Genomic DNA, 22,245 nt, shown 5'->3' with positions numbered 1-22,245 from the left:
TCTCCAGCCAAAAGGCTGGGGGTTCAAATCCCACTGTGGGCATGGATGTTTGTGATGGTCTGTGGAAATAGTAATGGTGGTGGTGGGTGGTAGATAGAGTTGGTGTAGTTACAGTTAGTTGTAGTTGGAAGATGAGTGGTGGAGACAGAGTTGTAGAGTAGATGCCCTCCCTCAATGAGTCTTTGGACTACTCCCTGGAGGTGTCACATAATAATAATATATATGTAGTCTTTCACCAAAGAGAACAGTATTATTACAAGCTTGCTCACTCACTATAACAAACTGACAAAAACAGTTTTAATTATGACTTTGCAGTAGCAATACTGTTTGAAAAAATTTGTATTATAGCAAACTTTGTGCTATAATAAAGTATTCCTTGAGTCTTGGGTTCCTAAAATAGTAAGTGCTGACCATATTATGGTGATAGTTATGTATAATTTAGTTGTGATACTTCTATATATTACTAATTCTAACAAATTACAAAGGCATTAGCTATAAGAGTTAATATGGAACAGCGAGTTGCCTATCAGTTCAAAATGTGACCTTGATGTGAAGTTGAAATGTTGGGTGATTATTTTGGTGTTACTAAAACATGGTAGTTGTTTGCATAATTTTTTAATAATGAATCAAAATGTTCATGATTGTGACTGCACAATATGTTAGGTCTACTATGGGTCTATCTTCCTAAATAACTAACACAGAATTTGATAAAATAATTTCTAACAAACAGATAACACAGTTTACTGCAGAAGTATTTCTGTTTATCTATCAATTAATTTTTTGGTGATTATGTAAACTCTTTGCAATGATGTCCACTAAAGTTAATGAAAGCATCTAAAATATTAAAAAAATATTTTATTCCTTAAGTGGATGCAATTTCATACTGTTCAGACCAGTTTCTCAATTCATAAAGTATATTTTTGCTAAAGATCATATGCACCTTTCTTTCATAATTAGTAAAAATAATCTTACACAATGTTTCCACCATATTTATAGCATTTCAATTTTGCACTTTCAAAAAAAAAAAAGGAAAAGACTAAGGCATAAATAGTACATCAGTGTAGTGTATCCATAAGAAAATTGCATATATTTGAAATTTATACAAGTGAAGACCTTGGGAATGATAACCTCTCTCTCTCTCTCATAATATATACACATATGCACACAAATATATAAATTAATTTAACTTATTATCAATCTTTTACTATCCACTTCTGTACAACTTCTAGGGCACTGGAGAAAACAGAAAGTGAAGAATGAGTTCCCTGGGCTAATAACAGCAATGAACCTGCTTCAGCACTATATCCTGCAAAGTGAAGTTGGCCTGCAATATTATCAACAGATACATTACTACCTAAGAGTTCCTCTTGATGTGTGAGCAAATACTCAACAAGGGGTTTATAAAGCTCTGTAGAAACAATATGTGATGTGAGGTCCTGCTGAAGTATTAGAGAGAGCAGCTCTTCATCATAGTCTTGTGCTGTCAACTGAAAAAAGAAAGAAAAAAAATATATACATATATATATATATATTTCTATTAGGTAGTTTCTAGCTGGGAGTCATGCAGAATAAAATTATACATCATGTTCTCAATAGTAATTTGAGATGATTATTATTATTACATTACACCTCTAGGGAGTCCAAAGACTCATCGAGGGAGGGCCCCTACTCTACAACTATGTCTTCACAAACTACAAAGAACCACAACTATCATCATCATCATCTGCAACAACAACAGCATCTACCGCCCAACATTACCACTAGTATTTTCACAGACAACCACAAACATCTATGCTCACGGCGGGATTCGAACCCGCAGCCTTTTGGCTGGAGAGCAGATAAGCTGACCACGCAAGCCAACCAGGCTGGCCAATGGTGAATAATGTAAACTTATTGCTTGACTACATTACAGAGAAGAAACAGGTATAAGAGAGTGCAATGTCAGAGGTAACAGTAGTGACTGGGATCAGACTTCTTCAACTGTTTAAACCCTCAAAAAGTTCCTGAAACAATGGAAATAAGGATAAGAATTTAGAATATATTGCTTGATTCTTTTTCTCCCTTTCATGCACATTTGTAATGATAATGTCCAATATTTTCATCTTGTAAAACAGTGATATGACTGTCATCCTTATCGATAATCTTAGATGTACATTATTTATCTCTGCTTTTTAATGGTATTAAAAATTATACCACAACAAAATAAATAATAAAAAAGATAATTTATTAAATGACCAATTCGCTTATATTTCAAATATTTCAAACCCTGTCTTCAGAGTACAACTAATTGTTACAGCACACAAATGACAATGAGTACAGTAACCATTTCAAATTGTAGCAGACAAAGACTGGGTTTTGTTAAAAGTCCTGATTTAGCTTCCTCAAATGTTATATAAATAGAAGTTTTTACAGTTGTTGGGTTGGAGTTGATCTTAAGATGACTGCCTTCCAAATTATTTGCAGGTATACTTCTAGAGATTAGGAGAGTGTTTCATAGCATTCTCCTACTTCTTTTATAGCACTCTGCCAAATCTAAAAATAGCCTCTTGTAATCATTTTTGTATATCAGGGGAGGCAGATATACAAAATTAGGTAGATAATTTTGTATGAAAACATGTCCAAAGCATGGAAATGCATTCACTTGAAATAATGAAAGTGAGTACATTTCTGGTGTGCTTTGAGGTGGATGTTAGCAGAGCTTTTTGTCTATCAACAGCAGGTTAAGTTATGGTCACGAGGAGCCTGTATAGCTCAGTAGAAGTGGCAATTGCACTCTACGGCGCTTGACCATAAGAAGAAAGGATTTGGTGGTTCATATCTAGTTGCAGACTAGAGAAAATTTTTCTAAGCCTTTTTTCAACCAGCTCCTGAGTTAGTCGATCTCTAGCATGGGCTAGCAGGTTTTTTCTCCCAGAAACTCGGGTTTTTCGTCCCGTAAACTCAAGAAAATTGACCGTCGAACCTACACTATTTTCAGACATTAAAAATATTGTGTTAGGGACCACGAGATGGCGGCACTAGCTTGCTACCTTCTTCACTGCATACCGATGAATCAGTGATAGCCTTGGGCCAGCTATCTCTCTGATTGGCTACCAGTGGAGATTGAACTGCCAACTCAGTCTCCAAAGTTAGATAGGGTAATAGGCCTTGCCTACTCTCTATATGGGAACAAATAGGCGTTAGCTGATTTATTTATTTTTTTTTTTTTTTGATACTTCATGCACTCCAAGATGTGAAATAGGATGGAGTCCATCTTTTGGTGAGTGGATCAGGGATGCTAGTTTGAAGTGTAGTTTGAATGTGAAACTTATATATACTTCTTCAGTACTTTATCATTTCAGATGTACCCTAGATATATGGAATAGAAATAAGGGTGCTCTCTTGTGTCTTTGGAGAGTGGAAGGTTGGAACATGTAGTATTTTATCTATTTTGAAGGGGATGTAGCCATTGGCAAAAAAAAAAAAAAAAAAAAAAAAAAAAAAAAAAAAAAAAAAAAAAACAGAAGTGTGGCAAAGGTGAGTGAGTTTTGTGAGCAGAGAATAAATAGCTCTGCCTCTATGAGTCAGTGTTCTGAAAATGATGGTGTGATTGCTTATGCAATTATTATTATTATTATTATTATCCTAAGACCCCATGGAGTCAAAGACTCATCTAGGAGTTCCCTTTGTCATACACACAGTTCGTCATCATTTGCCCTAGACAAATTCAGATTCTCTGCAGACACCACACTCTTAGGCAAGGCATTCCATTCATTCACAAATCTGCATGCAAAAAACCTGATTCTCACTCCCTTGTTCACACCCTCCTTATACAGCTACCAAGGATGACCTCTTGTTCTGCCCCAATCTCCAACCATTTTATTGTACATCTCTACCATATCGTCCCTCTTCCTCCTATCCACTAGACTCTGTAAATTGCATCTTCTCAACCTTTCCACATATTCAACATTTCAGAGATCAGAAACCACCTTAGTCAATTGCCTCTGGACCCTTTCCAACATCTTTTTGTTCTTTTGAAATCCAGGTGACCAAATCTGCACATAGCAGTCCATATGTGGCCTAATCAAGTTCTTATACAATGGAACAAGAATCTCCTTATTTCTGCAAGTCAGTGTCCTCCACATCATTCTCAGAATTCATTGTGTTGGCCTCACAATTTTGGCAACATGTCCTCTAAATTCCTTATCCATCATCACCCATTTTCTCTTATTTCCTCCACCTTCAGCAATATATCATCACCAAATGCAAATTATATATCCCATCTTTGTTTCCCAAATTTTAAAACCTTACATTGTTGCAACATTGAACCGACATCCCCAATCCCATTCACTCAATCTATTCAAGTCTTCTTGAAGGCCAGAGCATCTGCTCTACTCCTAACAGTTCATCCCAACTTCGCATCATCTGCAAACAACTGCATATCCCCATCCAAATCTTCCCCAATATCATTAATATATAGGTTAAAAAGCAATGGCCCTAAAACAGACCCCTGAGGCACACCACTAGTGACATTCCTCTTCTGGGATATTGCTCCCCCATACACAACTTGCTGATACATATCAGACAGCCAATCTCCAATCCAATGCACTAGTCTAATATTCATCCCAATCCGCTCTAGTGTGAATATCAACTTACCATGTAGTAATCTATCAAAAGCATTTGCAAAATCTATGTATACTACTGTGTATTAATTTCTTTTGTCCAATGAAGCCATTACCTTATTGTAACAAGTAGGTTACTAAAACATGACCTCCCTTTAGAAAATTCATGCTGTCCATCAAAGATAATACCACTATTGTCAACCCAATTCTGGATAGGGGTTCTCAGCAGCCTCTCCAACACTTTAACCACAACCACTTACACACAGATACTCGCCGGCCTGGTTGGCCAAGTGGTTAGCGTATCCACTCTCCAGCAGTGGCGTAGCTAGAGCTTTTGCTGCCCAGGCAGTTCCTGAGTTTGTCGCCCCTCTCAATACACACCAAAAATCAAAACAATGTATAGAGAAATAAATTAAAACACCATGTTTATGTTTATTTTAGTTGTAAGTATAGTTGTTAGAAACTAATTATTAATAAAAATTGCTAAGTTAACATAAATAAAAGAATCGGCAAAAAATAAAATTGTGTCTGACGTGAAAAGTGCCGCCCCCTCCATCACCCCCTAGCTATGCCACTGCTCTCCGGCCAAAAGGCTGCGGGTTCGAATCTTGCCATGGGCATGGATATTTGTGATTGTCTGTGGAAATGCTAGTGGTGGGTGGTAGATGGCATTTGTGTAGTTGTAGAGGTGGAGCAGAGAGTTGTAGAGTAGGTGCCCTCCCTCAGTGAGTCTTTGGACTCCCTGGAGGTGTTACGTAATAATAATAATCTCCCTTATGAAGCAACACAATCTTGCCTTCCTTCCAAGTTCTTTAGAACTTGACCAATGCAAGACTCATATTAAACAAATATGTCAAGGCAGATGTCAATCAACTCCCTGGTACATTCCTTCAAAATATGTGATGATATATTATCAAGTCCCACAGACTTATTTACATCAAGTTTGTCCAATTCTCCATATACCTCTTGCTCACTTACAGTCAGTCTCCTCCTCATCATCCACTGCTCTCGAACTCTCCATGTCATCACATTCATAAGAATGAGACCTTTATGAACTGCTCATTAAATATCTTAACTATATTCTTTGTAGCAGTTGTTTTTATACCATTTTCTACAATCAGTGTCATTCTTTTTTTTTGCTTCATTAGCTAACTGCTGCTCATACTGAACTTTTGCTATCCTTACCAACAGAATCACCTTCCTTGCCTGTTCTTTCTAATCCTCATGGAATTGATTATTACCACTCCTCTTATGTTGCCTCCATAATGCTTTTTTCTCTGTATCACATGCTTAATCTCTTTATTCATCCATTTCACATCTACCTTATTTAATCTTCTGACCCCTTGGAATACATTTAGATATTGCTTATACTAGACAGTTTTTGAATATCACCCAAGAAACATTTATCTCCTTTCCACTCAAATCCTCACTCCATGCTACACCTGCAAGCTGTTTCCTGAGCTTCTCATATCACCAGCCTTGTAGTTCCACATATATCCTTTCCCCATAGAAGTCCTCAAACTGCTAGCAACTACCCAGGTAATGGAAGATGATCTGACACCTCATTTATAATAACATCCTCTGATGAGATGAATCAAATCCAAGTCCCTCATTCCTCATGTGTCCTCTGTTACATACTGTCTGAGGTAGTTGTCCCTCAAAAACTCAATAAACTAATTTTCCTTACTTCCAGTTGCTATCTCATCATCCCAGTCTATATTGACATAATTAAAATAATATTAAAATAATCTATAATGATCACTCTTTTCTTATTTGCTTTGCTAATTTGATTATACATTTCATGGTCACTACCATTCACATTACCAGGTCTATAACAACATCTGACTAAGTATTTCTTCTATTGACCTCTATCTCACACCAAACTGTCACCAAACCACTGCTACTATTTTGCTCTTGCATCTCTACCTTGTATGGACTTTTCTATCAGTAATAGCATTGCACCTCCCTTTTTACACTTTCTATCTTTATGGAATACATCATACCCAACCACCCTCCATCTCTATTCCTCATTCAACCATGTCTCACTTATTTCAACAACTTTTGGATGAACAAACTCAATCAGTGCAACCATTTCATTTGCCTTGTTTCTTATACATGTATGTATACAAACATAACAGCTCATTCCTGGATCTATAACAAGTTTTGCTGATACCACTTATTAGATGCGACTTCTCCATACTTAACTCAAGTCATTTCTTTGCTCCTTATTCATGTTAGAACCTTCTTCAAATCCAACTGTTTTCCCCTTGATTACAGGTCATTGCCTTCCCTTTTTATTTACACACACATTAACATCCTCTTGGAGCATCAACCTTTCTCATGTTGTATTCCCCTGTCCACCATGAGTCTCTTCATTTCTCTGTTTTGCACACTTATTCTCTCATTCTCTACACTCATGCTACCCACTTCTTCATTCATAAGCACCACTTCAATCTCTCCTTCCTTACTTTCCTACTGTTTCACATCACTTCTTACTTGATCAGATTCATTCTCTGCACTTATTTCTCCATCTTCCAGCAGCAGTCTCTCCAAATGACTCACACCAAAACCATTCAAATTCAGTCCATCACTCTTATACAGTTCAATTCATACTCATTCAGCACATTAACAAACTGCACTCCTTTCTCTACACTAGCTACATTGGCTGTTTTAACAATATGTCCTCTAAACTTCAGCTCTCTATCTATCACTACCCCCCATTGATTTCCTGAAGTACACTTCCCTCAATGTGATACACAGCTTGTAATCTTTGTATCCCAAGTGCATAATTTTACACTTTTCCACATTAAATTGACATCCATTATGCTTTGTCCATACTGTCAGCCTATTAAAATCATCTTGCAAACTATCTCCCTTCAAATTATTTCCCATTCATGTACAAATTAAACAGAAGTGGTTCAAGTACAGTGCCTTGTGGCACGCTACTAGTCATCTGCCTTCTCCTGGATTCTGCTCCTCCATATACTACTTTTTGGTATCTGTCCATCATCCATCCTTTTATCCATATTGCCAGTTTCCTATCCATCTTCATTTGTTGCAGCTTATGTAACAGAGTTCCAATATGTTTTTGTTGTTTTGGTGCAGCAAGGCTGTTAAAAAGATGATTGAGATGACCAACAAGTTCTTTGTATTTTGATGAATTTTTCTGTTCATGGTTGTTTGCTATTTGTTAGCTAGGAAAAATTTCCTTACTTCACCTGTGAACAAGTACCAGGGAAGAATATTAAGCATAAAATTATGCAGGAGGAGTATTATATTGGATCTCCAATATTAGAAAGAACAGTTTTCATGCTTTAGTATGCAAGCAAGCTATACAATGACTCTCTAATGGGATGTTGCAATATGTAAGGTTTTAAGGATGGTGCAACATCTTTCTTAACTCATAAATTTAAGAATTTATGAGAACTAAGAATCATTTATCATAAATTCTTAAATTCCAATTAAAAAAAAAATACTTTGCTTGTTTTGTTACCAATGCTTATACATCATGAAGAGATCAGAACTTTGTGTTATTAAATCATCAAGAACAGTATCATATAAAAAGAAGTTTTCACTCTTACTGATCAGGCAGCATTACTGCATTTTATAAAGAAGCTAGTTTTGTTTCATCCACTTCATTCTTTACTGGGAACATGAAATGTTCCCCAGGGGTGAATGCTGGTCTTGAAATTCACGCTTGCTCTTGTTATCATTCAGGGGAGTGAGAGATAATTGAAGTCTGATTAGTAGAATAATAAATTGCTGATCATTTAAAACTATACAGTCATACCCCGACTTACGCGAATCTGGAGTTACATGGTTTCTTATATGTACATATTCCTGTCCCGCTTCATGCCTCACCACTATCGTATCTTTCTGGCGCAGGCCACATTCGCCAGTGTCGCACATGCTATGAACAAGCACTGACATGTTTCATGCGATTTCCATTCATGCACGATTTTTATAGTCTACAAACCTTGTGATGTTTAATGTTATGTTCTTGATAAACATTTTATCACATAAAAAATAATAATGTCATCCAAAAGAAACAAGTCCGATTCTTCTACAGCTAGAAAGAAAAGAAAAACATTGACTTTGGAAACAAAACTCAACATTATTAAGGATTTTGAAGGCGGAATGAAAATTTGTGAGCTAGCAAAAAAGTTCGATCTACAGGAATCCACAGTAATAACAATCATAAAAGAAAGGGTTACAGATCTTGGAGGACATAGATTCTAACGAGGAACGAATTGTAGCCACAAGGCAAGGAATAAAAAAATCACTGGCTTGCTATGAAGAAAGTTTGCATGACAAGAAAAAGACATTATGCCGTCAGACGAATCTATCAGATGTTATGAAACCATCAACATCGAAATAACTTTTTTTTTTTTTATGTACGAAAAACTACAATTATGATTATATTTCTTAAAAAATATAGGCATTTTTGTAAACCTTTGGTCCCAATTAACTAATATTTGTATGTTTGTATATATAAATTACATGCAAAATTATAACCCGAGTTACGCAAATTCGACTTACGCACTTTTTATTGGTCCCACCTACCGCGTAACTTCGGGGTATGACTGTATTTAGAAATTTATGTACAATGTACATTTAATCATACAAATACATTTATTTTATAAATGATATTCTGCCTTTTTCAGTTTAGCTACTTGAATACAAATTCTACCCTACAGTTCTCCTTTATGAACTGGTCAATAACATCGTCATAAAAAGTTGGTTGTAACTTAATTTTCCAAAGCAACATGCAGACTTGTAAAGGCTGGCTGAAGCTCACAACTGGCTAGAGCTACGTTAACTGTATATGGCCTGTGTTTAAGCAACAGAGTGAGACGACATGAAATGACTATGTGCGTGCATGAAATCACAGTACTGCTGCGAGGACCTGGGAGCTCCTACAACCGAGCAAGCCAAGGTAGCTTTGACTAAACGAGCAAGCATCGGCCTTCGATACACAATACAAAGCTTAATTATTGCCACACAAGCTTAAGACGTCTTCTGTCTACTAAAATAAGCCTAAATGGAATGCTTATAAATGCATGCACTTATTAACAAATAAATATTACTTCTTTCTCAATTAATGAGCTTGCACAGCAAGCATAGCAAGCATGGAGAATTTGCCTGATGTTCCCAGAAAAGAATCACGTGCCAATACTCAAAGGCTGTGTTGTAGCCTAAATTATCCAAACTAGTTTTATTGATTTATATAATACCTTCTTTCTTAGTGAAATGGATTAAAGATCATAGTTTCTGAATAGTCCAATAAACAGATTATCTACTTATATTGGGCTTTATCCTTTATCCAAGTGTAAGCAAACAAAGTTTGTACCTGAAGTACTTTCAGGACTGGGGCAACTCATGGTAAAGATTTCCCCAGTCCTGAAAGGATAAAACCTATGCTACTAATTATATAGCCAAGTGAAAAAACTTCCATAAACAAAGTATCTATTTACTAGGTAATATAAATATACTTTGGGACTCCCATTGGCTACTGAGCACGTCCCCTAGGTGGCGAATGGGGGAAAACCCTGACTACCATCCATTGGATATGAGGGCAACTCTGAATATATTGAATAAAGAGCCATGGACCAGTGGTTTTGGGATTGGCGATCCCATGTGAAAATATTGCCATTCATCAACCTGCAGTGGGCCAGGTGGTGAATTTATGACCTAATATTCCAAGATGAATCAAATAGAAATAAAATGGCCCTCATTCCCCAGAGGCCAGATTGTTACTGCCTATGGCAACAGACAGTTAAGCATGAAGGTAGAGGGTGCTAAGTATCCCTGGGTAACCAGATCATGCTGCCATTGGAAACTAGACCTTGGAACTTTAAGCTGTAGGACTCTGAGCAGTGAAGTACAGCTAACTGAAGAGCTAAAGTGACTAAAATGGGACATTCTTGGACTGTGTGAAGTTAGACGTAATGGTGAAGAAATTCTTCAATTAAAAAATGGAGACATACTATTGTTGGATTCTGATTATATAGAGATTAGAGTAATTATTATTTGCTTCAGAATCCAACTTGATCTTCCATCACAAAGGCTAGACTTGTAAATATTATTCAATGTAAACAACTTATTTTACTTATTAAACAACAATTTAATATTCATATAACTACTTTAATTTTTATCTAATATTTAATTAATTATTCAAAGACATATGTATTAATAATGAAAAGACTGTGTTAAATATTATTAATCTATTTTAATTATTACTATGTTAATATTATAAGAACTTGTATTTGATAATTTAACTGCACATTATTTGAAATGTAAATATTCTCTATTTATTCCTGTTTGCAGAAGTTTAACGTTATGCAATAGCTCAATTTTATTATATTTTGTTTTGTTGTCATGGAAACGTATGTTAGATAGTGAGCGCGTTTTTGGAACACCACGTGAGGAGAGGGTTTATTGAAAAGAGTTTTAGTCAAAGAATTCACGAGAACAATTTAGGCAGGAAGAATGGAGATATACAAGTGATGAACGCTGAAATTATGAAGGAATTAAGAGATGGATTAGAGAGAGAAAGGAGAGGATTGGCATTAGGTTGGAATTGGTGCATTCGGCATTCAGGAATCACAGTGCGATAATAGCGAGTCAGCAGGTCACTCAAGCAGCTAATAAAGTCTACTATTCGAGAGGCGGTTAGCTAATAAGTTGTAGAATAACAATTATAGCTATGGAAGACAGCTGAGTGACTACTAAATAGACTAGCAATACTTGAATTGAGATTTAATTTCAGGGCCGACCTTTCAAGGACACACAGAATCTTGAAGCAAAGCACGAAGTTACTAAAGAATAGTAGAGCTGTAAAGTTGAAGTTTACCAATAGCTATGTTTAGAATTGTAGTGTCTAAGAATTAATTGAATGCCGGAAGAGTGAACAACTGTGCATATAAAACCTAAAGTTAAGGAATTATTGTGTTGCCGTATTTCATGAATGATCAGTAGTACTTTATGCAACAACGTTTGTTTATGTGTATTGTGACCGATGATTAATTCAGTTATTGCTTAGAAGAATTATTTTAATGAGTGCCGTTTACTGTTTAAAGTGTTTACAGTTATAAAAAGTGTATATGTATAAGTAGATGAAGATAGAAGATTATTGGTAAGATTATTCCAACCATTAATATTTCTATACAGAGAAGTGTGTGAGTTTCATCCTAGAATTTCCTTATATTAACAGTAACTACTGTGGAGAATTAGCTAAAGTGTATATTTAAAAGTGTTTGTTTGTGAAGAGGTATTACTGCAATTTTTGTTGTATTTGGAACTTAAGGAACTGTGAGAAGACTGTATTATAGAGACAACAGATTTACCATTGTATGAGCTGAATGATTGAATTTACCTGAGGAGTTAAAATGTTTGTGATATCTTAATTACTGATTTAAACTTAAGTGTAAAATTTGTGATTTTAAAATTAAATGTTTGTTTTTGTTTATCTAAAGTTGTATTTTGCCTGAATCTCTTTTGCTGCACCATTCATAAAATATTCGAACCAAAGTGGGTGAATTAAGTAAGTTAAATATACTCGGCCAGTATATATAATAACAACATATAAAGGAAGGGTAGTTGAGAGTTGGTTTATCTTCAATTCTTGAACTAATTCAGATATAAAGTGGCACAGTCTTTAAATATAAATTTTCTTTATATTTGAATTAGAAATCAACTCACAACTTATCAATTAGTGAAGAACATTGTAATAATAATCATGTCGGATCCAAGGTATAGATTAAGAAGAAGTAAGATCCAACACTATATTATAGAGGCCAAGATAAGGAAAGAATCAGTGGAGTTGGATTCATAATCAGCAAAAAAATTGAAGAACGGTATAATGGAATTTGACAGTATATCTGATCGAATAGGAAGTATTGTTGTTCAAATCTCAAAACGATACACTCTTCAGATCATCCAAGTCTATCCACCAACAATAAGTCATACTGAGGAAGAAATTGAAGCCTTCTATCATGATGTATCCCAACTTTACAATAAAGGAAAACATCATTTCAGAATTGTAATGGGAGACTTTAATGCAAGAATTGGTATACAACAATCAGATGAAAGCTCAAAGAGAAATTTTGGATATGGCAGGAGAGACAACAGAGGAGCAGGTTAATAAAATTTGCAGAAAAAGAAAACCTGTACATCATGAATTCTTTTTTCAAGAAAAAACACACAGGAAGTATGGAAAAGTCCAAATGGCAAAACTAGAGAAATTGACTTTAACCTCAGCAATAAGAAAAAATCTTTCAAGACTGCTCTGTTATAAAAGCCTTCAACATTGGAGGTGACCATCGTATGGTATGCAGTAAGATTCAAATAAACTGCCAAAAAGAAAGAAGAAAAATGTTTCGAAGATCAAAGCAAAACATAGATGTACACAAACTCAACATTAAAAAAGATATAGTCCAACATAAACTAAACAATAGATTTAAAAACTTATTATAGATGACAATGAGCCATCAGAAAGTCATTACTTTCTGATGGCTCAGCATTTTAAATGAGCACTGTAAACCTTTTACAGTGCTCAACTGAAATAGCTGGTACCACAAAACAGAAACAAGACAACATTTCTGAAGAAACAAACCAGCTGATGAAAAACGAAGAGAAATGAAAACAATCAAATAACCTACAGAATAAAATTGAATACACTGAATTGTGCAACAAAAACATCAACAAGACAAAATACATGATCATCAGCAAACATCCAGCCTCATCAATGAAACTGACACTCAATGGGAAAAATATTGATCAAGTGTCAAAATATAAATATCTTGGTTGCTGGCTTAATGAACGGTGGGATCCAGAAATAGATATAAAGACAAGGATTGAAGTTGCACGGCAGTCCTTCATGAAAATGAGAACACTATTCTGCAATAAAGACCTAAACATGGAAGTCAGATGCTGAAATGCTACGTGTGGTCTATTCTGCTCTATGGAGTTGAAACATGGACATTGAAGGCGACAACCATCAAGAAAATCAAAGCCTTTGAGATGTGGCTATACAGAAGAATAAAGATATCATGGACAGAAAAAATTACCAATGAAGATGTCTTAAGATCCATTGGCAAAGCTAAACATCTTGTACAAATAATCAAGAAACGAAAAACATCATATCTTGGCCACATCATGAGAAACAGCAAATACCAACTTCTACAAACTATTCTGATAGGAAGAACTGGTGGCAAAGGAACTAGAGGAAGAAAAAGAATATCAAGGTTTGACAACATCAAGACGTGGACAGGAAAGAGCAGTACACAACTGCTTAGAATAGCACAAGAGCGCAGTTTGTTCGCCAAGATGGTCGCTGACCTTCGATAAAAGATAGCACAATAAGAAGAAGAATTGTGCAAAACAATCAGAAAACATATCACAGAAGAATTAAGAAAATTCACTTGTAAATTAATACAACAAACAATTGAAAACAACCTTAGTCTCAAAAAAGCCAAACAACAATTGATGAACAGCAAATAAACAGATGGTTGCAGTCAAACTAAAAGATGGGACCATAACCAGAGATATGCTATTGCAAAAAGAATTGAAGAATTTTACTCAGTACTATATCAGGATGATGAATTAAATGAAGAAGAAGAAGACAACTATGAAATAGCTGAAGTACCACAGATTCTACCAGAAGACGTTATGTGGAGCATCCAAAACTTGCAAAATGGAAAAGCTGCAGGTGAGGATGGAGTAACAGCTGAACTTCTAAAAGCAGGTGGGGAAATGATGTACAAACTCTTAGCAAAACTACTTACTTCATGCCTAAAGAAAAAATACCAAGAAAATGGAAGAAGGCTATGCTAATTTTGCTACATTAAAAATGTGAGGAAGAAGACTTGGCGAACTACCGACTCATTAGTCTACTATCAGCAGTTTACAAAAGTCTTGGCTCATAGGCTCTGGCCCATATTCAAATTTACAAGAGATTATTAATGAATATCAATTACTATTATCTTTATTTTATTGATTATGAGAAAGCTTTTGATTCAGAAAAAACTTGTGCTATACTTAAAGCATTACGAAACCAACAAGTGGAGGAGCCATACGTCAGGATCATCAAATCAGCATACACCAATGCCATGGCAGCAATTCATTTCAATGGAAAAATCTCTACTGTAGAAATACAGAGAGGTATAAGACAGGCTGACACAATATCTCCAAAATTATTCACAGCGTGCCCAGAAGAAATATTCAAACTTCTTGATTGGGAAAGGAAAAGTGTGAAGATAATTGGAAGATATTTAAGCTATTTACGCTTTGCAGATGACACAGTTATCTTTACTTCAACTGCTCATGAATTACAGACTCGTAACCAAGAGCTCCAAATTGCTAGCAAAGCAGCTGAACTAAAAGATAAACCTAAAGATTTATCTTTAGTTCAGGCCCAAGTTATGTTCAATAGCTATGTCCAACCAGAAATAATAAAAATCACTAATGATGAAATTAAACAAGTAGATCATTACATATACTTAGGACAACAGATATCAATGGAACAAAATATCATGGATGAAATTAAAAGCAGCACAATGCTTGGGTGGAAAGCATTTGGAAGATTACATTCCATATTCAAAAACCAACTACCAATATGCCTGAAAAGAAAAGTTTTCAACCAATGTATTCTTCCTGTATTGACACGTGGCTGTGAAACATGGACACTAAATGTAAAGGAAATTCAAAAATTAAGAACAACGCAATTTAGTATGGAATGAAGTATGCTTGGTATCACAAGATTGGATCACAAAAAGAATACGTGGATAAGAAATCAAACCGAAGTATCTGACATCATAGGAAGAGTGAAACATCTGAAACGGGAATGGGCTGGGCATATTGCTCGAAGACAAGATCAACAATAGACAAAAGAAGTACTGGATTGGATTCCATGAGAGGAAAAATGACCACAACGCCGACCTAAATCACGGCGGATTGATAATATCATCAGATTTGCAGGAGTGACATGGACAGACAGTCTTGGAGTAACCTTCAAAAGGCCTTTTCATCCAGTAATGGATCGACAATGGCTGATGATGATAAACATACATTTCCAGGTACAGTACTGCACATTATTTGAAATCCTTCCAAATAGTAGTAAGATGTTTTAATCATGAGAGCTAATTTTAAAGACCTTTATTCGCTGCATACAAATCATATTACAAATATTAAAGACAAACTCTCACCTGTGATGCTACCTGGCATGTAAGAAGTTCCATGCTCCTGTAAATTATCTTACTATGGACAGACAGGTAGATCTGTTCATAAACGCATTCCAGAACATCGACCATATCCGTCTTATCGAACCGCAGAAATCTGGCCTCGCACAACACGGAGTTGAAAACCCAAACCATAGGATCCATTGGGAAAAGACCAAACTTCTATATAGATCTTTATATAAACATGAATGTTTATATAAAGAAAGTGCTGAAGTTCTACTTCACAGACCAAATCTAAACTGTAATGATGGTCTTGCTATTCTTAAAGTATGGGAAATTGTCATACAGAATTGTGTAAAATAATTTTTATATATATTATCTTATTTTAATGTAATCTCCCCCCCCCCCCCAGATATATTTTAATTGAATTCTATAACACGCTACTGCACACATATTGGGATTCCATTGTAATCATGCGCACTAACTGTATGTAATTCCTGATATTGTTTCAATTAACTGTACTGATGATGGCCTAAGATACTTAGGATGAAATATTTACTTATTAAAACTTATTACTGCAGTTATTATGTGTGTTTGGTTAGTCAATTCTCCACAGGTTTCATTGTACAATAAAATATTACAAGTATTATCTTATAATAATAATTATTGGTCAGTCACCTCTGATGGAACCTATGGACTTTTTTTTGGATGGATGATATTCCAAATCAAACATAAAATCTATCATACATCTCCTTGAATTCATTCACTAACTCAAACATTCTATTTAGTTAAGATACATTAATGATGTGTTCTCTATTTGACAACATGACTCAGACACATTGGACTATTTCCTGCTCAACCTCAAGAGTCAGCAGCCCCAGAACCCAGTTTACCACTAAAAAAGAAAATAACAGTAGCTTGCCTTTTTGAGATACTCTAATCACATGTCTTCCCAATGGTATTCTTTATTTTGCAGTTTACAGAAACCCTACCCACACAGGTAGATATATACATGAACTTTCCCATCATCCTTACCCCTCTCAACAATATGGTTCATCAAAACCATTGTCAACAGAGCCTCAAAACTCTGTTTCACCCAAGTTTCCCTTACAGTGGACCACTGTTTATTCATTCACTCAATCTTCCTGTCCAATAGTTACAATGCCAACAAAATCTATAAATTATCTGTCCTCCCTCACATCCTTCTCAACATAATGATTACAGAATAACATTAGTTTCTCTCTTCTGCCTCATTTGCTCGTTATTAGTGCCTGCGTGCACATGTCATAGTTTTATGTTCCCATGAAGATGGCGATGTGACATTGCCGAAATATCGGAAGTATTGATTAAAGTTTCTTTTAATTAATATTCTAGTATATATCGTAGTTTCCTGAAATAATTTAATAGTCACAATAAATAAAATTAATCTCTTCGCTCCAGAAATGCATGTTGGTTTAATATTCATAAGTTCAACTTTTTTAAGATAAAATTCAATTTAAATCTTCTTAATGGACCTTGATATCAAGGCCCCTTATTAAGTTCATTATATAGCAGAAAGTTCATTATATAGTAAACTTTATACTATAACAAATTATTCTTTGGTACCTAGAAATTCAATATAGCAAGAGTCAACTCTTGCTGTATTTGTTTTCTTTTTAATAGTATTTGCTGAAGAACTAATACACGTACATCATAGTAGTGAATTATTCTCTCTGTGTACAGCAATTCATATTCATTTACTTATTTAAATGCATGCTAAACATGGTAATTTTCAAGTCCTAGAGAGAGTACACCATTCCTAAGCCAGAACAAGCATTTAGATGAGCAATAATATTTTATTTCTGTTAACTTATTCAGAGTACAATTTTTTTGCTTACCTTAGGGTGCTTAACTAATATACTGATTGCATCACTGTGAATTTCCTTATAACCCATCTTCAGAGCTGCTTTCATAATATGTAACAGGCTACCAGTTTCAACAACATGTTTGTACAAGACCCAGCAACACTATAAAAAATGATATATCACATGAGAAGTTCTGTATTTCTTTGAAATAATGTAACCTAATTATTCTTAACTATTAGACTAGTAAAAACTTTTGAGGAAAATTTTAATGGCACTACAAACTGAACCATGTAAACATAACAGATAGAAAACAAAACTTGGAAGAAAAGAGAAAATCATTCAATGTTTACATTTATCTGATTGAAGAGACTTTAAATACAGACTGATGATTTTTATCATTTGATACTGGATCATGAAGTGATAAATTTTTGAAGGTCAGAAGTAGTTTGGAAAAAATATATATATACCTACAGCTGGTTTTTAAAGCAGTGTTTCCATATTAATTAGTCCTTAACTTACCAGAAGGACAATGTGATATAGATTTACAACTGTTTTATGTGTGGGAAGGAGACTGGGGAGAGAGAGGGATTATTATAAATTATATGTACCAAGCTTATCATCAGTGAATCCTCTTTCTCATTTCTGTGTAGTACCTATGGAATAATTGTGTTTCACTGCAGCATGGTTTCTGTAAGACTTTTTTTTTTTTTTTTTTTGAGTAAGAAGTTGGATAAAAACTGAAAATGATTTTATGAAGTGTTTTCAATTTTTTGTGTAAATGTGCAATTTTAAAATGAAATTAAGTAGCAAAAAAGAATTAATTTCAATTTTTTTCATATTGCTGATTTTGAAAAAAAATCTGCTGCCATCTGACTCTCATAACTGTCAGTGCAACAAGCAGAATTATTACAATATTATACTAAGGTCATATGTAGATACAGTTAAAATAAGATTAATTAAGATGGATTAAACCACAGATATTTCATTCAAGTATCATGTACCATCATCAGCATATTACACTTGAAAATTAAAAATGAAATAACAATGAAGATATAAGAATGGAATCTCTCTCTGTGTGCAGTTCCAAGACAACCAAGTGAAAACTGATACTATTAGGATAACAAAAGTGTGTGCTTGTGATTAAGAAAAATAAACAAGCAAAAAACATCTAATATAAACCATATAATTCTTAACAATATTTCCCCGATTTCTGTATACAAAATAGTAGAAGTAAATTAGAAATGGCAAGAAATTATTTGATTCTTTATCCAAGTGTAAGCAAAGAAAATTTATATATGAGGTTTCTTCATGACTAGGCTATCTGTATATAGACTAATGACTTCATATTAATTGCTTTAGTATCCCATAATGCAAAGCACACATCATTTAATGTGTGCACAATGATATATATTTAGATGTTGAAAGTTTATTTTTCACTTGATTAGAGTGTAATAAATTTAGTTTAATCCTTTATCCAAGTGTGAGCAAACAAAGTTTGCACTTGAAAGTATCTTCAGGACTGGGGGTAAGGTGGTACAACACCAGGGCACTCCTTGCAAAGTGGTATCTCCACTTGGGCCTGGCTCCCACTGAAGAAACCTCAATAAAGGTTGAAACTAGTCTGGGTTGTGGCCCTTCCCTTAATGCATAGCATTAGACATATCTGCAAGGAGATGTGTTTCGCATTATGGGAGATACTGAGATAGGAGTGTTGGTAGCTTGCTCCACCTTTGCAAGGGGTGTCCTGGTGTTGTACCACCTTACCCAGTCCTGAAGATACTTTCAGGTGCAAACTTTGTTTGCTCACACTTGGATAAAGGATTAAACTAAATTTATTATATATATTTAGAGGCATAGGGATGACCATCCTATCCTCATACTTGGGATACAAAATCCAAGCATGCTTGGAAGGATAATATATATCATCCTATCCCAATGGCTTTAACAGGCCTTAAAGGCCTGTTAAAGCCATTGGGATAGGATGATATATATTATGGGAAGGGCCATCCAGATTTTTGGAAGACATTCATGTGTGATTAAAAACAATAAATAAATACATAAATAATACAATAATATTAAACTGTACAGTTCTTAACCATATCCCCAGATTTTTGTATTAGAAATTCTATCATTAAGGTTGAGATCAGGGCAATGTAGAAGAACTTTGGAACTTTTTTTAAAGAGGCTTTCATATTTATTGGACACAGTTTAATAATTTGGTATACAGCTCATTCCAAAGGATTCTGTAGCTAGTATTAGTAATCCCATTTTCTGCTAGCTGATTATTTGCATTTCTTTGAGAATATGTAAAATTGGTATTCTGAAATGCACATAAAAACAAATTGACCTGTCTGCCTCAAGTAGAATAACAGACAGTTACATGGGATTTAGTACATTCCAGGCAGGCTGTACAGGTGAAATTTTATCTTTTGGAGATGTTATCATAGTGCTGATTCAATCAGTACCCTTGAAAGCGGTAAAGATATTAAACATCTTTAAGATATATGAGAAATATGTTTAGAGATGCCTTTAATGTATGGGATAGTAATTCCATGTGAGTCATCTTTTCTTATAGAAGATGGAGAAATGCGATTGATAATATTCTATACTGTTTTGGAGATAAACAGAGTCCGTCAAAAATTTATACACACTGAAATAGATTTCATCTATGGACTTTTTTTGAAGTTGGATCGAATTATGGTAGCAATGTGTAGTATGATGTTCTCTCAAAAGATATCATTAGTCACATGAATACGCATCAACATGTGAGCGGTAGGAACGGTCAAACAAAATGACCGAGGCATGATTGTCATGAAGAGGTGCAGTTGAGTTCCCCCTCCCCCCATGTTCTCCTGATTTAACACCCTTAGACTTCTACCTATGGGGGCCTCTAAAGGATGTAGTGTATCATAGAAAACCAGCTACACTGGTGGCCCTTCAGAAAGAAATTGAAATGGAATGCACAGCAATCCCACTGGACACTTTGGCCAATGTTGCCCAAGCAGTAGTTTGCCGTAACAATAAAAGTCTAGAAGCTAATGGTAACCACTTTGATCACCTCATGTAATTGCAGAAGTCAAAGATAACTTGCATTTATCCCTTGATGCTTGTATAAATTTAGTATTACAATTTTTATAGAGGTTTTTCTTTTGCTGAAGCGTGTATACATTTTTTTTTTTTTTTGATGGACTCTGTACTTCTTGAGAATGGTGTTTTTGTTTGAGCGTACAAATTTCTTTTGGGATAGTAATTCCATGTGAGTCATCTTTTCTTATAGAGGATGGAGAAATGTGATTGATAATCTTCTATATTGTTTTGGAGATATACAGAGTCTGTCAAAAAATGTATTATCTGTTCCTCATCCAAACTGTTAAGCAGTTTGGATGAGTAACAGATAATATGAGATCTTGAAAGAGGAGTATTTGATAATACCATATTTCTGTAAGCTGGCGAACATCAATGTGATGAATGTACCAATCAGAAAAGGAAGGTTTGTAAAAAACAGATGTTGACAAGGAGCTATCAAATTCTCTTTTTATAAGGACATCTAGGAAATATATAGTCCCATTTAAATCATGTTCCAAGTTTCTGTGATGAAGGTTACTGATATTTTGTAAGAAAGCGTCTAGTTGTTCAAGTGAATTATTTCAAACAATAAAAATATCATCCATTGAAATTTTTTTTCTTTCAGAATTTTTCAAATTTTTTTTTCTTGGTAGAAGTTATTAAGGATGGGAGAAACTATAGCTCATCACGATACCTTTAATTTGTTGATAAAGTTTTTCATTCCAGATAAAATATCCAATGGAAACTTAGATGATAAAAAATTCTAGGATGTCAGTAAAGGAACAGTTGCAAAAAGTGAAGCTATGCCAAAACTAGTAAATCTGTGGAGTATAAAGTCTGAAATCTTTAATTTTTGATATAACATTGTTTGTATTTTTAATATAAGAAAAGAAATAGCTGGCTAAGAGGGGGGGGGGGGAGATTTGAAAGAAACTTCAAATTTTATACGTAGGACTACCTATGCAATCAATGACTGGCCAAATTGGATATCATCCTATTGACAGTACTGTGTGCCAGTCACAGTTATCATTGTGCTCTGATGTTGGGTAGAAACCCAGCGAAACATTAGCATGTTTAATAAATGTATTTTTCCCTCTTGATGTTAGTTATACTGTTAAGCTTTATTATGGATAATGAACAACACCTAATCCTTTCTTCATGTAAGAAGATTAAATTTCTATATAAGATTATTGCATGCAGTGCCAAATTTATTATTATTATTATTATTTTTGATGAATTCACTAAAATATGTTCTATAATATATTTGCTACAGAACATGTCTCTTGTTGCCTTCTGCCAGAAAGACATCGGAAGAATGTCAAAAACTCTGAATGCTGCTGGTTCTGATGGAATCTACCAATTGTGGTGTTTAAGAAATGTGCTACAACACCTGTTCTTTATCATCTACATATATTATACTCAGCTGGCATCCACCCTACAGAATGGAAGTAATAAGCCCATAGAGAACCAATTTCACAAACAAGATAAGCATCTACCATCAAATTACTGACCTATTGCTTTCATCTCTGGGTTGTCCAAAGTAATACAGAAATCTCA

General features: G+C 34.7%; 1 protein-coding gene across 1 annotated transcript in view; it reads right to left on the bottom strand.

The window, feature by feature from the left end:
- Positions 1–846: 846 nt before the first annotated feature.
- Positions 847–22,245, bottom strand: part of LOC150098133 (NBAS subunit of NRZ tethering complex-like) — a 1,063,858-nt gene continuing 1,042,459 nt past the window's right edge. Inside the window, exons 57-58 of the mRNA XM_090406267.1 lie at positions 17,656–17,784; positions 847–1,487 (exon numbers count right to left, since the gene is read on the bottom strand). Of these exons, the coding sequence (XP_090262393.1) occupies positions 1,194–1,487; positions 17,656–17,784 (423 nt within the window). The 3' untranslated portion in view covers positions 847–1,193. The remainder of the gene's footprint in view (positions 1,488–17,655; positions 17,785–22,245) is intronic.

This window comes from Typopeltis vanoorti, chromosome 16 (genome assembly GCF_054136105.1).
Source record: "Typopeltis vanoorti isolate ZY-2024b chromosome 16, IOZ_Tvanoo_1.0, whole genome shotgun sequence".
NCBI lineage: Eukaryota > Metazoa > Arthropoda > Arachnida > Uropygi > Thelyphonidae > Typopeltis > Typopeltis vanoorti.
Note: the sequence above shows the minus strand (reverse complement) of the source record. Positions and strands in the feature narration are given on the sequence as shown.